General features: G+C 38.0%; 1 protein-coding gene across 3 annotated transcripts in view; it reads left to right on the forward strand.

The window, feature by feature from the left end:
* Positions 1-26: 26 nt before the first annotated feature.
* LOC5502278 (ectopic P granules protein 5 homolog) overlaps positions 27-15,574 on the forward strand; it is a 95,868-nt gene continuing 80,320 nt past the window's right edge. For 2 of the 3 annotated variants that reach the window (XM_048725801.1, XM_048725802.1), the window contains exons 1-11: positions 27-193; positions 322-966; positions 4,817-4,929; positions 5,062-5,154; positions 5,976-6,047; positions 9,863-9,985; positions 10,253-10,373; positions 10,674-10,819; positions 11,075-11,292; positions 11,389-11,432; positions 11,513-11,562. In XM_048725801.1, coding sequence (XP_048581758.1) covers positions 103-193; positions 322-966; positions 4,817-4,929; positions 5,062-5,154; positions 5,976-6,047; positions 9,863-9,985; positions 10,253-10,373; positions 10,674-10,819; positions 11,075-11,292; positions 11,389-11,432; positions 11,513-11,562 — 1,716 coding nt within the window. In that variant the 5' untranslated portion in view covers positions 27-102. Of the gene's footprint in view, positions 194-321; positions 967-4,816; positions 4,930-5,061; positions 5,155-5,975; positions 6,048-9,862; positions 9,986-10,252; positions 10,374-10,673; positions 10,820-11,074; positions 11,293-11,388; positions 11,433-11,512; positions 11,563-15,574 lie in introns of those variants that run through there. The other variant, XM_048725803.1, reaches the window with a different exon arrangement.

A 15,574-nucleotide genomic window follows, 5' to 3' on the forward strand; every position in this document is an offset into this window, starting at 1 on the left:
TAAAACCGGAAGTAGTTCGCTAAGTGCTCTGGGTAATGCCAGAAATAGCCTAACGTGTCACTTCAAATCAAGGAATCAAACATGGAGGGAACATAATGCAAAATGGAGGCTGTAAAAGCACGGAAAAAACACCGCAACAAAGCCAAAGTGAGAGCTCCTGCTCCTCCAACGACAAGCAGAGCTACAGAGGAGGGTGAGCTAAAGGTTTGATTTTCTTATTTTAAAGTATCAGAGGTTTGTAGATAACCTGACATGCTAAAACAGGAAATTGATTTTGCCAAACGTGAGTTTCATCTCGTTTTTATTTCCATTTGTTCACAGGGACATCCACCGAAGGGGAATTACAGAAAGCAAAAGAAGTGACGGGTCATGAGAATAGAACTGCTGAGAATTCAAGCTACCCATCGATTGCGTCGGAAATTTCTAGTGTAGCGAGAGAGTCACGGGATGAAGATCTTTTAAAATGTGATGAGGTTACAATTAATTCCAAAGACGAAGAAACACAAAAAGAAAACGGTAACAAAATAATAATAGATGAAAAATCTAGAGAAAAACAGCAGTCGGATAACTCAAACCTCCAGGAAATACAAGGAGATAAAGACACTGAAAGTTGTACATTAGGAGATGTCGACGTCAAAACAACAGAACACATCTCGAATATGTCCACAAATATTGAATGCTCAGAAGGCAATGTTGCAGGCAACAAAGCACCTTTAGAGCAACAACAAGAAACAACTTTAGACGATGCTGGTAAGACATTAGTGGGAGAGAGTGCTGCCGATTGTAGAGCGGTGTGTGAGATACACCCATCTGCACCACTCTTAGAGGGTGTCAGCGATACTACAGAGGCACTCCATTCAGAGTATGAAGCAATAAGAGTTGAAGACGGACACACTGTTACAGGAATAGTGCATGAGCAAGAGAAGATGTACCCCAAACTTGATTCATTGATTACTACAGAAAATGGTAAGAAAATGAAAAACTTGATTAACCTATTGACTCCTCAACCGGCCAGTATCAGCCTGTACCCACAAGTAACAAAAAAAATCCAAAATGCAAGGTAGACAGGGATAACTGGTCTTGAAGATATGCATCCAACCAATGTGGATAGCAACAACTCTTTAACCAAATAATAGCTCAGGTTCTTAGACAAATAAGTAGTAGAATTGACTCTCTTAGCGAAACGCTAAAAATATTACACAAGGTAAAGAAATCAGTAGAGACAACTCAAGTCACAAGTAGATACCTTTATTCTGATCCTCCAGGTCCTTTCCATGGCCTCTAAACACAATTTCAACTCCGTGAAGGCTTCTGGGACACATGTAACATCTTGATGCCATTACAGATTGCAAAGCATATTATGGGATATTCATGGAAAAATTTAACATTAAGTACATGATCAGTCAACACACCTCTTTTCACAACAATGACAAACAAATAAATTCCAGGTCAAAAAAAACCAGAAAAGCAGTGTAAAAAATTTTGGAATCAATTCGCTTTAAAAAAAGATAACAGGTAGGAGATTGGAGGTGATTTATTAGAAGATTATTTTCTCATCAAGGCAATGCCAAGTTAGAAAAAATACCCATGAATCCACCTTTGCTTGCAAACATACATAAGCACAGCCTTCAGTTACACCTTTGCTTGCAAACATACATAAGCACAGCCTTCAGTTGCACCTTTGCTTGCAAACATACATAAGCACAGCCTTCAGTTACACCTTTGCTTGCAAACATACATAAGCACAGCCTTCAGTTACACCTTTGCTTGCAAACATACATAAGCACAGCCTTCAGTTACACCTTTGCTTGCAAACATACATAAGCACAGCCTTCAGTTACACCTTTGCTTGCAAACATACATAAGCACAGCCTTCAGTTACACATTTGCTTGCAAACATACATAAGCACAGCCTTCAGTTACACCTTTGCTTGCAAACATACATAAGCACAGCCTTCAGTTACGCCTTTGCTTGCAAACATACATAAGCACAGCCTTCAGTTACACCTTTGCTTGCAAACATACATAAGCACAGCCTTCAGTTACACCTTTGCTTGCAAACATACATAAGCACAGCCTTCAGTTACACATTTGCTTGCAAACATACATAAGCACAGCCTTCAGTTACACCTTTGCTTGCAAACATACATAAGCACAACCCTCAGTGTTTGTAGTAAGACGTTTATTGTGTCTAAGATACTCTAAGGTGCTACCATACAATCGTAGTCCGATAGCTCTAGGAGGCCGCCATCTTACTCGCCCCCAGCCCCTCTGCTACTACAGGTAGCCCAATACTACATCTCCCCTTTTAACAGTAACCTAACATACAAACGTGTACTTATGGTCTACTTCTAAATTGACCTATACAAGTAACTATTCTAACATTGTTCTAATGGTAACTAACAGCAGTCATTGTCAATCAGTATTCTTCAATGTATCTGCAAGGTCTGCGGCGCACTCTCTCTGATCGCCTCAGGGTTGGCTGCTCTGGCGTAGGGCACGGCTGTGATACTCGATTCCCATCTCCTTGTGTGGGTCCAGACATTTCATTGAAGGTCTCTTTGTCGGAAACTGATGGTTGTTGTACCGGGAGAGGGCTTGACTGGCTTTGTATTGCTTCCGGAGCCGTGTATCTCTCGGGGAGTATAGGGGCCCTGTACTGTATAGCAGCGTATGTTGGCTGAGGGCTTCCTAAGGCTCTTCTTACCTGTTGACGGTTTCGTCTCCGCAATCCCTTTGGTGTTTGTATTACAACCGATCGTGGGGTTTCGTGTGGCCTGATTATCGTCCCCTCCGTCTTTAGGTCTGGTATCCATACTCGATCACCTTCTGCTAACTCCTCCCCCTCTGCAACTCTGTGTCTGCGGTCATAGTCTTCCCGCATTTGTCTTCTGTACTCTCTTTCTCTCTTTCTCACTACATCATTGTCTGGGAGTTGAGGTTTCAACTCGTCAGGGTGGCACGGTACTCTCGTTTTTAGTTTGCGACCCGTACTTAGCTGTGAGGGAGAATATCCGTTGTGAAGCGGTGTGTTTCTGTAGCTTAGAAGAGCGAGGTACTCGTCATCGCACTTCTTCAGAAAGTTTTTTATTGTCTCGACGGCTCGTTCCGATTCGCCATTTGACTGGGCGTACCGAGGTGATGAATGTTATGTGATCGAATCCCCATGTTGCCGCAAACTTGTTGAACTCTGCAGAGGCGAACTGTGGTCCGTTGTCGGTAACTAAGATATCTGGGATTCCATGTCGACTAAAGGCATTCTTCATCTTGTTTACTGTATCACAGGCTGTTACATTCTTGCTCACCAAGTATATTTCGATATCGTGCGAATAGTAGTAGATTATGTGCAGGTAGTGTCGGCCTTCATGTTGGAAAAAGTCTGCTCCGAGTTTGGACCACGGTCGCTCTGGGAAATCTGTTTCCCTCAGCGGTTCTATACGTTCCTTCCGATATTTTTCGCAGGTGGCACAATTGCGAACCATCTCTTCAATTTGTTTGGAGATTCCGGGCAACCAAACGGACGATGCTGCATTGTCCTGTGTCTTGGATATGCCTTGGTGACCATCATGTAGGTACCGTAAGATATCTGGCCTGAGACTTGACAGAATTACAAGTCTTCGTCCCCTCATCAATAGGCCTTCGTGGGTGGATAAGCTTCCTCTTTCACTCCAGTATTTCTTCACGGGCCCATAGAGCTTCTGTTTGGTTTCTGGCCACCCATTCTGTACGTAATGCATCACGACTTTCAATGCGTCGTCTCTCTTCAGCTCTGACTGTATTTTCTCTAGTCTCTTGTCGGATGCTGGTAGGTGTAGCGGTATGGTATTCACATAACAGTCTGCTTCAGCGTTCAGGTGGTCAGACTGGCACGACGTCTCAGACCTCTTTTCGTTTAGTGGTCACCTAGATAGTGCATCTGCGGTAAAAAGTTCCTTGCCTGGAATGTGCCGAGTATAAAAAATGTACCTCATCAGCCTCATTCTGAAATGCTGTATGCGTACCGGCAGCTCATCGATCATCTTGGAAGTAAACAGGGGTACAAGGGGCTTGTGGTCTGTTTCGACAGTGAACTTCATAGCCTTCAGTTACACCTAATTATGTCCTAATGTAGAGCCTTCTCCCAATTTAACAATTAGACCTCAAGGCCAATTGGACTATACTCTACTATACTTATTCAAGAATTCACCAACAAGATGGTCAAACTAGTCAACTAGATGGACAAAAAAATAGCGACAATTGAAAGTATTTGTATATCGGCGGTTGGTTTTCAGTACTGGTCAATGGCCACTCATATTGATTCCATTGAGTTGACTTTGAATTCACTTTTAGTGCCATCTTTTTGTCAAACCGAAGCATAAAATACTTTGAGGAAGTGATTCAGTTTTTCTTTAGTTATTTCTTTTATTCGATAACTGAACTTTGTTTGACCTCCATTCTGAAAAATGTAAACTTATTGTTAAACAATCTCTTGGGATTTCCTGCTGAAAGTTGAGATACTCGAAATGCATGCATAAATTTATCCAGCGTTTTCAGTTGTTTTTCTTGCTGTTGAATATCCTCATTCCATATCTGGTATTCTGGTTGTATTTTCTGGAATAGACTTACAGTACCTTATAAGTCTGTTAAAAAGTCGTAGCTAGCTTTGGCAAATCACAAATTAACTGCCATTTTCCCTTGCATTTCACTACTCGCCATCTATATCACTAATAGACCATTACTAGTTCAGCCTTGTAGGAGGATGCATAACACTGACAGAGAGATGGACGGAAAGAGACAGACATCTTTAGAATAACATTTCAATTTTTTCAAAATACAGAGTGTTTGAGAAATGATGGAATGGTTGTAGCATTTACAGAGAACCAGTTACAGATGTTCTATTTCAACCCACTTTTAAAAGAACTAGCGGGATTTACAGAACACTTCATCAAGGTAATGTTTGGAAGATGCAACTGCATTATTTAATGGGATTCCTGTCTTGTCTTTCATCTCACACCCTCAGAAAATTGAAAAGTGGACATTATTTGATTTTTTGTTCTTACTGTTTGATTTTTCTGTGCACAGATAAGTAAACAAGATGATCATGAGTTCTATGCGCTTGTTAACGCATATTTCAAGAGCAGGAATGCCTTATCCATTGCTTTAAAGGAATATGAGGTGAGGTATCCTATTGGAACCTTGCAAAGGTTACTTGGAAAATGCAGCACTCTTGTGTGATGTAGCTGTCATTGTTACTTGTTCTTGGCTAATGTCTGAGTCTTGCAGGATTTGGCTTGTGGGTGTCCCCATTTAACTCCCCTTATCTTCTGTATCACCCATAAATGTAATAACACCCATAAATGTTATAACAACCATAAATGTAATAACAAACAGCCATAAATGTTATAACAACCAAAAATGTCATGTATTGTTACATTCCCCCCTTGACACCTACATGACATCTGCCAAGTTAGGCCGCCTAATGATGTTTCTATGATGGGATATGAGTATTGCTGTTTTAGTGACGTCATCGATGACATCATGCTCAGTTGACATATCGTTGTACCCCCCTTGACACCTCCATGGCATCTGCTAAGTTAGACCGCCTTTTGATGTTTCTATGATGTGATATGAGTATTGCCATTTTAGTGACGTCATCGATGACATCATGCTCAGTTGACATATCTGTAGCACCCCTTGACACCTACATAACATCTGTCAAGTTTGGTTGTTTAATGTTGTTTCTATGAGTCAAAATTATAAGTTATAACATTTATGGGCGATGTGTTATGATTACATTTATGGTTAACGTTTTTTGTAATATTTATGGGTGACATGTTCTTACATTTATGGTTGTCTGTTTATAACATTTATGGGCGATGTGTTATTGCATTTATGGTTGTTATAACATGGGTGACTGCTATTACATTTATGGTTATTATTACATTTATGGGTGATACATCTTCTACAGGTCCTATAATTTTGTATTTTGTTTTCAGATTGTTGAAAAAGAATGTGATGTGAAGAAAGAGCATCTATGGGTAATTAAAGAGTTGATGGTTTCTGCTCAGGTAAATAAGTATTCAATTATGCTCCAATAGACTTTCACATAATGATGTTCTCGGGCACCCTCCAAAAATAGCTGTATTTTGATGGAAAATATGGAGCAACCATCAACTTGTGCTCAGATTAGCACAAAGGAGGGGAGGTGTGACTGCCAAACACTGTTGGAAAGCTTGGCAGGCTTTGCCAAGTCTCTGCCTTTCTTTGGTAAATTTAGCTTAACAATAGCCAGGAGTCAATAGGTTTAACTAGTAATCAACACTTTACAAGTTAGTTTAAAAAGAGCATCTATAGGTGAAAAAAGGTTGGTATCTTCCCAAGTAAATAAGTTGAGGATTTATAAATTTATAATTAGGATACTTTTTCAGCGATTTCTTTATGAAATAAACAAAAATAAATCCTCAATTTGTGTTGAATATTTAACTATGCGATATAATATTTCTAATCTTAATCCGAAATGTCTCCTGCCTTCTGAGTTAGCGAAATCCTTTAAAGTTGTCTCTTGTTATATTTCTATTTCTCTTGTCTAAAAACCCTAGCGATCGTTGTTTTCAAGTCTCAAAACATATGAACGGTACTAAGCAACCATAGCCTCTTCAGTGTTCGTGAAAAGCCTGAGCCCTCTCCGATATTTGTATTTAGGTTCTATATAAAATAAGAAGGGAGTGAAACAATGCTTGATTAAGCTCACTTTCTCTTTGAACTTATACCTCGCTGCCGGCATGCCACAAGTGCTTGGATCATCGGGGCTAATTTTGTCGAGGCAGGAAAAAGCAATGTTTTCCCACTCAAATATCGAAGGATGTTATATAACTGCCACATTAATTTGAATTTTTACCCGGAACAACAGAAAATTCTGCAAGTTATTGACAGAGAAGTGGAGAAGAGGGATAGGGCAAATCAAATTATTAGCTGGTCATCGGCTGCCATTTAACTTTTTGGATGAAGAAATACAACAGTCCCTAGAAACATTTTAAAAATAAACCCCGACCCCTGCACTAGTCGCATGCCCGGGCATGTTTCCGCGGCGAGATAAGCTCAAAGAGATTATGGAAGTGTTTGCAGTAGTGGTACAGGATGATGGTAATATATCAAGTGTAATGTTAGAGAAGAGGGAAATCAAGTCAATAATGTTTGCGGATGATGCAACCTTTTTTCTTCGTAATAAGGATTCATTAGATAGACTCTTAGAGCAGCTTAATAGGTTTTATTCCTACTCACTCTTAAAACTAAATGTCACCAAACCTGAAATTGGTTGGATTGGAGGAGGCGTTGGACAATCAGATAAAAATATGTTTTTGAATTATAAGTTTAGAGTTATGAATCTACATACAGATAGTTTTAAGATCTTAGGTATCTCCTTTTCGCGTAATGAAGGTTTGATCAAGAAGCATAATTTTGATAGGGTGTTAGAAATTTTGATAACAACTCTTAATATATGGAGGTCAAGGACCCTCACACATATGGGAAAAGTTATAGTTGTACGCACGTTGGCGTTATCTAAGATATTATATGTGTGTTCAAATTTACTCCCGCCACCTGATTTTGCAGCAAAGGTTAAATCAATCATATTACATTTTCTCTGGAATGGTAAAAAGCCAAAGGTAAAATATCAGACATTGATAGCTGACCTAGAGTTTGGAGGCTTATGTATGCCAGATATAGATGTGCTGTAAAGGCAAGGCAAATACGATGGGCAGTTAGGTAAATTGACGACACTGTTAAAACATGAAAGATTATTCCTAACATACAGCTAGCCTCAGTTGGTGGCAAGGCAGGGATTGGGGTTAACTTTGATAAAAAAAGATTGCCGGATGATCTCTTGAGATTTTACAATTCAATTTTAACCACTTGGTCAGATTGTGGTTGTGTTAAATGAAAATTTAAGTTTAAGTTAAAAATCAAATCTGTTCATTAATTTATTTTTTGTGTAGAGGGGAAATAGCAAAGAGCTTCTATTGCATAAAAAATTGTCAACAGTGAGAAGGAAAAAGAAGAAATATGACTCTTCTTTAAATGTTTGAAAAGAAAATATAATAACAATAATGTGACAATTTTATTCAGTACTTTCCTAAAATATCCCCTTTCCCATTATCTTTAGGTTGATATAAAACTGTTTTCTTTACAGATTTGTTTAAAAAGCAAAAGTTTGTTTTTAGTTTTATATAATATAAGTATCTTGTTCTAAAAAAACCTTTTGAGTGTGTACTGCTGAATCACATAGTAATGCCCTAGTCATTTGAGCCCCCTCCCTTATGGTCCTGGGGAAGTCAGGGATTAATGTGGGGTTTTAGATTACTTTTTAACCAGAATATATCAAGAGGGGTGGTGATATTGACTGTTTTTTGACTCGTAACTTAGAAAAAGGCTTTTATTAAAGTCTAATCCCCCACCCTTTCCTGGGACCATGTGTGTGGGGGTATCAAATGACTAGTGAATAAGAACTCCCTACTGTTATCTTTTAAGACATGGTTTTCAATTCTCATGTCTTCCAGTCTTTAGCATTCATCTTGGCCCTCAGGTAGTCCCTGGTTCATAAAAGAGTGAAATTTCTTACAAACAATCTTTTCATCAAGACATTTATAATCTGGCTAATTTCCACAACTATTTGAAAAAAATAAACACATGAGATGCAAGATGCAGACAATTACAACAATACATATTGGCAAAGGGGGTGGAATTTTTTTTTTCCTCGGTAAGGAAAACTTCTCTTGTTAGTTGAAAAAGATACTGTATCTTCTAAGGATATGTATCTTCTTAGGACTAAGAGCAGAGGATATAAAGACAAGAACGGTCTTCTTTAGCAGTATATGACAAATGCAAGACGATACTGGCTAGCCTTTATGAAATATTTCAACACATTCAAGATATTTCAACACAATCAATTCAGAAGAATGTCAAAACAAAATTGTTATGCTCAAATAATTTGAATACTAAGTTAAGTACTCGCATTCTCAAAGCAAAAAAAAAAGGACAACAAAAAGCCTAATAACTGTCATATCCTCAATAGACAATACAAATCGTCGTCTGAAACTCACCTTGCATTGTTTTTGTCGCTTTCTTGTGGTTGTTTTCACTTTTTAATGTGAACTGTTACTTACTTAAATTTACTAGCTAAAACCAGACATATCCCTACATAAATCTTAGCGTGAATGAATGTTAGTAGATCTCCTCTAGTTGACTTTATCCTAAAGTCACAATATTCGAGGCAAAAAGAAATAATCATCGCATGACAAGAACTTTTTCCTTGCTCCGTGCTTGTATTTAGACGCCTTTACGGGGCCGAGTGAGGCCTGGGTGTTGCGCGGCTGACTGACTGGCTGGCTGGCAAGTGACACCACAGGGTACCCGCGCAATGACCACAAAACCAAGTCGCATAGTTATACCATATTTCTATACCTATAGAGCCGCGCTGGCTCCGCTATAATACCTATGCCCCATATGATACCTATACCCCATGTGATACCTATGCCCCATTTGATACCTATGCCCCATTTGATACCTATGCCCCATATGATACCTATACCCCATGTGATACCTATGCCCCACATGATACCTATGCCCCACATGATACCTATGCCCCATATAATACCTATGCCCCATATAATACCTATTCCCCATGATACCTATACCCCATGATACCTATACCCCATATAATACCTATGCCCCCATGCTACGTATTCCCCATGTGATACCTATGCCCTATGCCTGATTCTTGTAAACATAGCAAATCACTAAATTCTTTGTTGTCCTTCAAACCTCACTGTAGCTACTATCCTGAGCAATTGTATTTTATCTTTCTTGATATTACTTTTGTTTGCAGGGTAAATGTAAAGATAATGTTACTGTTTCCCACAACCAGTCATATCAACAAATTGAGTGCAATCCCATTGTGCCTGGCGAGATAGAGAACTTTCAGAAAATCATTCAGAAAGCTCTACATGAGGTACTGGTGGCCCATAGTTTTCTTTAGCTTTATTGTGGCATGGTAAGAGGCTGTTTTAACACCCATGATAATCTGATAATTGTGAGTTATGAGGCTATGGAGTGAAATAAGGAGATATATTAGAAAAAGTTACCAACTTGAAGGAAGACAAAATTCATTTCGACTTAACAGGGAGTTTGTGTTAAGAGAATCCAAGGTTCTACTGTATTTGGCATAATCTTTCCAGGTGAATAAATCTGGTTTTAATGAAGTTTGCTTGTCTTGTAGACCCTTTGTCTTCAGATGTACACTTCCCAGCTTGCTCGTCTTCGTGTTAACATCTACATTCATGATTTGTTGAACAAGTCTTTGACATTTAGATCTACAACTTCTCAAATTCCTGTAGGAGGTATTTCTATTTATATGCTGTTCAGTGTTTAGGCAAATGTTAATGCATTAGCATTAGATATGTTCATGTGTGTGTGAACACCATAATGTATAGTAATATTATCTCATTCTGCATGCGTCTTTTTCAGGTCTGTTGAGTTTGAACTTCTTGTTGCAAATTTACCCCTCCCTATTCCCCAATTGTTTTTTTATCCAATCTCCTTGTGCATATTATCCTAGCAAAGGAGTTCCAAGCATTTTTTCAAGAGAGTTGCATACAGAGGAAGCTACGACGTTTTGATTGTTGCCTCATTTATTCCAGGTCACTGCCCTCCTGAGATGAGCCCTGAGTTCCAGCAGGAGATGCAGAAGCTTAGAGACTGCATTAGCGTGCTCTATATGTTTGTAAGGCAGCCACAACAGGACCAGGAGTTTGCAGACAGCCTTAACTCCTGGCTTCATCAACTTGTGAGTGTGCTAGTTGCGGGAAGGCATTTGTAGTTATGGGAAAGTTTAAGAAGCTTAGCCAATAAGCAAATGAGAATCATAGTTTTGATTAAAACTACATTCATAATTTGGAGGATTCTATCATGCTGTTATGCAACTGAAACATTTCGTTGCTTTTAAAGGCTTATTGTTTGACAAAGCTTTTTGGGTACTTTGTTCATTCTTAATGACATGACATATTTCCACAATAACTTGTTTCAAATCGTCTGATTGTAGGTGTCTGTCCTTCTTCGAGTGGCATCTCTTGCAGACCTTGTATTTATTGTAAACCACATCATGAGATGCCCACCCGGCTTTCCCAGTAAGGCAGCTCACTTTATTCAGTTCCCCATACCCCATTACCAAGGAGACAGGGTGGCTGAACAATATTTCTGGGACAATCCATTGATTCATCACTTTGTTGCCATGCTGGCTGGCATTTTACACCCTGTAAGGCAAGTGAACCAGTTAGTTACCCATTTTTCTTTCTATTTAATGTTGGTGTAATGTGCGCCCAAGAGATATGATTACATAGTTTTGTATTATACCAGGGGCCGTGAAGAGTTCCTGCAAAAGTTGTTTATCGGCAGGCAAGGTAAACAGACATTAAGTGATCAACTGCATGTGATGATTCTCCCATATAATTCTCAGGTATGGTTGGTATTTTTTTGACAGCTGCATTTCGAAGTTTGAGCTGGACCTTGGTGGATGAAGATGGGGAGGAGGTAAAAGAAAACTTGTAATCTCTTTTGCTTGATTGATCACTTTATACATTCAGCGTCTCGAATTACAAGGGCCTAACAAAAGACCAATATAAACATTGCAGGTTAAGCTAAATTTTTCGGATTTTGCCATTGACTGGTGTTCATTTTATAAAGAGCTATAAGTTGTGTTGAAAGGCTTTTGAATAAGGCTTAACTCTTGTTTCTTATCAAGACGTCTTTCTGAAACAACTTTTTATTCAGTGTTTGTCCAATATACATAGATAGTTAAAAGTGTTCCTTCAATAATGTGTGTGTATGTGTGGGCTTTTACATTCGATGTCTAAAACGTTGAGATTCTTGAATCATATGTTTATACAATGGGTGTCTGAAATGTTGTGATTCTACTGAATCATGTGTTTTCCCAATAGTCTGGAATGTTCGAGATTCTTTTGAATCACGTGTTTTCACAATAGTCTGGAATATTGAGATTCTCCTGGATCATGTGTTTCCCAATAGTCTAAAAATTTTGAGATTCTATTGAATCATATGTTTTCCCAATAGTCTGGAATGTTGAGATTCTACTGAATCGTGTGTTTTCCCAATAGTCTGATATTTTGAGATTCTACTGAATCATGTGTTTTCCCAATAGTCTGGAATGTTGAGATTCTACTGAATCATGTGTTTCCCAATAGTCTGAAAATTTTGGGATTCTATTGAATCATATGTTTCCCCAATAGTCTGGAATGTTGAGATTCTACTAAATCACGTGTATTCTCAATAGTCTGATATTTTGAGATTCTACTGAATCGTGTGTTTTCCCAATAGTCTGGAATGTTCGAGATTCTTTTGAATCACGTGTTTTCCTAATAGTCTGGAATGTTGAGATTCTACTGAATCATGTGTTTTCCCAATAGTCTGGAATGTTGAGATTCTACTTATTCACGTGTTTTCCCAATAGTCTGGCATGTTGAGATTCTACTGAATCACGTGTTTTCCCAATAGTATGGAATGTTGAATTTCTACTGAATCATGTGTTTCCTAATAGTCTGGAATGTTGAGTTTCTACTGAATCATGTGTTTCCCAATACTCTGAAATGTTGTGATTCTACTGAATCATGTGTTTTCCCAATTTTCTGGAATGTTGAGTTTCTACTGAATCATGTGTTTCCCAATACTCTGAAATCTTGTGATTCTACTGAATCATGTGTTTTCCCAATAGTCTGGAATGTTGAGTTTCTACTGAATCATGTGTTTCCCAATACTCTGAAATCTTGTGATTCTACTGAATCATGTGTTTTCCCAATAGTCTGGATGTTTTAGATACTACTGATACACATGTTTTTCCAATATTCTGAAATGTTGTGATTCTAAGGAATCATGTGTTTTCCCAATAGTCTGGAATGTTGAGATTCTATTGAATCACGTGTTTTCCCAATATGCTGGAAAGTTGAGATTCTACTGAATCATGTGTTTTTCCCATTAGTCTGGAATGTTAAGATTCTACTAAATCACGTGTTTTCCCAATAGTCTGGAATGTTGAGTTTCTACTGAATCATGTGTTTCCTAATAGTCTGGAATGTTGAGTTTCTACTGAATCATGTGTTTCCCAATACTCTGAAATGTTGTGATTCTACTGAATCACGTGTTTTCCCAATAGTCTTGAATGTTGTGATTCTACTGAATCATGTGTTTCCCAATAGTCTAAAATGTTGAGATTCTACTGAATCACGTGTATTCTCAATATTCTGATATTTTGAGATTCTACTGAATCATGTGTTTTCCAATAGTCTGGAATGTTGAGATTTTATTGAATCACGTGTTTTCCCAATATGCAGGAATGTTGAGTTTCTACTGAATCATGTGTTTTTCCCATTAGTCTGGAATGTTGAGATTCTACGGAATCACGTGTTTTTCCAATAGTCTGGAATGTTGAGTTTCTACTGAATCATGTGTTTCCTAATAGTCTGGAATGTTGAGTTTCTACTGAATCATGTGTTTCCCAATACTCTGAAATCTTGTGATTCTACTGAATCATGTGTTTTCCCAATAGTCTGGAATGTTGAGGTTCTACTGAATCACGTGTTTTCCCAATAGTCTGGCATGTTAAGATTCTCCTGAATCACGTGTATTCTCAATATTCTGATATTGTGAGATTCTACTGAATCGTGTGTTTTCCAATAGTTTGTAATGTTGAGATTCTATTAAATCACGTGTTTTCCCAATATGCTGGAATGTTGAGTTTCTACTAAATCATGTGTTTTCCCATTAGTCTGGAATGTTGAGATTCTACTGAATCACGTGTTTTCCCAATATGCTGGAATGTTCAGTTTCTACTAAATCATGTGTTTTCCCATTAGTCTGGAATGTTGAGATTCTACTGAATCACGTGTTTTCCCAATAGTCTGGAATGTTGAGTTTCTACTGAATCATGTGTTTCCCAATAGTCAAGAATGTTGAGATTCTACTGAATCATGTGTTTCCCAATAGTCTGGAATGTTGAGATTCTACTGAATCACGTGTTTTTCCAATAGTCTGGATGTTTTAGATACTACTGAATCACGTGTTTTCCCAATATTCTGAAATGTTGTGATTCTAAGGAATCATGTGTTTTCCCAATAGTCTGGAATGTTGAGATTCTACGGAATCATGTGTTTCCCAATACTCTGGAAATTTAGAGACTCTATTGAATCATGTGTTTTCCCAATAGTCTGGAATGTTGAGATTCTATTGAATCGTGTGTTTTCCAATAGTCTGGAATGTTGAGATTTTTTTGAATCACGTGTTTTCCCAATATGCTGGATGTTTTAGATACTACTGAATCACGTGTTTTCCCAATATTCTGAAATGTTGTGATTCTAAGGAATCATGTGTTTTCCCAATAGTCTGGAATGTTGAGATTCTACGGAATCATGTGTTTCCCAATAGTCTGGAAATTTAGAGACTCTATTGAATCATGTGTTTTCCCATTAGTCTGGAATGTTGAGATTCTACGGAATCACGTGTTTTTCCAATAGTCTGGAATGTTGAGTTTCTACTGAATCAAGTGTTTCCTAATAGTCTGTAATGTTGAGTTTCTACTGAATCATGTGTTTCCCAATACTCTGGAATGTTGCGATTCTACTGAATCACGTGTTTTTCCCAATAGTCTGGCATGTTGAGATTCTACTGAAACACGTGTATTCTCAATATTCTGATATTTTGAGATTCTACTGAATCATGTGTTTTTCTATAGTCTGGAATGTTGAGATTCTATGGAATCACGTGTTTTCCCAATATGCTGGAATGTTGAAGTTCTACTGAATCATGTGTTTCCCAATACTCTGAAATCTTGTGATTCTACTGAATCATGTGTTTTCCCAATAGTCTGGAATGTTGAGGTTCTACTGAATCACGTGTTTTCCCAATAGTCTGGCATGTTGAGATTCTACTGAATCACGTGTATTCTCAATATTCTGATATTTTGAGATTCTACTGAATCGTGTGTTTTCCAATAGTTTGGAATGTTGAGATTCTATTGAATCATGTGTTTTTCCCGTTAGTCTGGAATGTTGAGATTCTACTGAATCACGTGTTTTCCCAATAGTCTGGAATGTTTAGTTTCTACTGAATCATGTGTTTCCCAATTGTCTAGAATGTTGAGATTCTACTGAATCATGTGTTTCCCAATAGTCTGGAATGTTGAGATTCTACTGAAGCACGTGTATTCTCAATATTCTGATATTTTGAGATTCTACTGAATCATGTGTTTTCCAATTGTCTGGAATGTTGAGATTCTATTGAATCACGTGTTTTCCCAATAGTCTGGAATGTTGAGATTCTATTGAATCACGTGTTTTCCCAATATGCTGGAAAGTTGAGATTCTACTGAATCATGTGTTTTTCCCATTAGTCTGGAATGTTGAGATTCTACTAAATCACGTGTTTTCCCAATAGTCTGGAATGTTGAGTTTCTACTGAATCACGTGTTTTCCCAATAGTCTTGAATGTTGTGATTCTACTGAATCATGTGTTTTTCCCATTAGTCTGGAATGTT

The sequence above is a fragment of the Nematostella vectensis genome, chromosome 3 (assembly GCF_932526225.1).
Source record: "Nematostella vectensis chromosome 3, jaNemVect1.1, whole genome shotgun sequence".
Lineage (NCBI taxonomy): Eukaryota > Metazoa > Cnidaria > Anthozoa > Actiniaria > Edwardsiidae > Nematostella > Nematostella vectensis.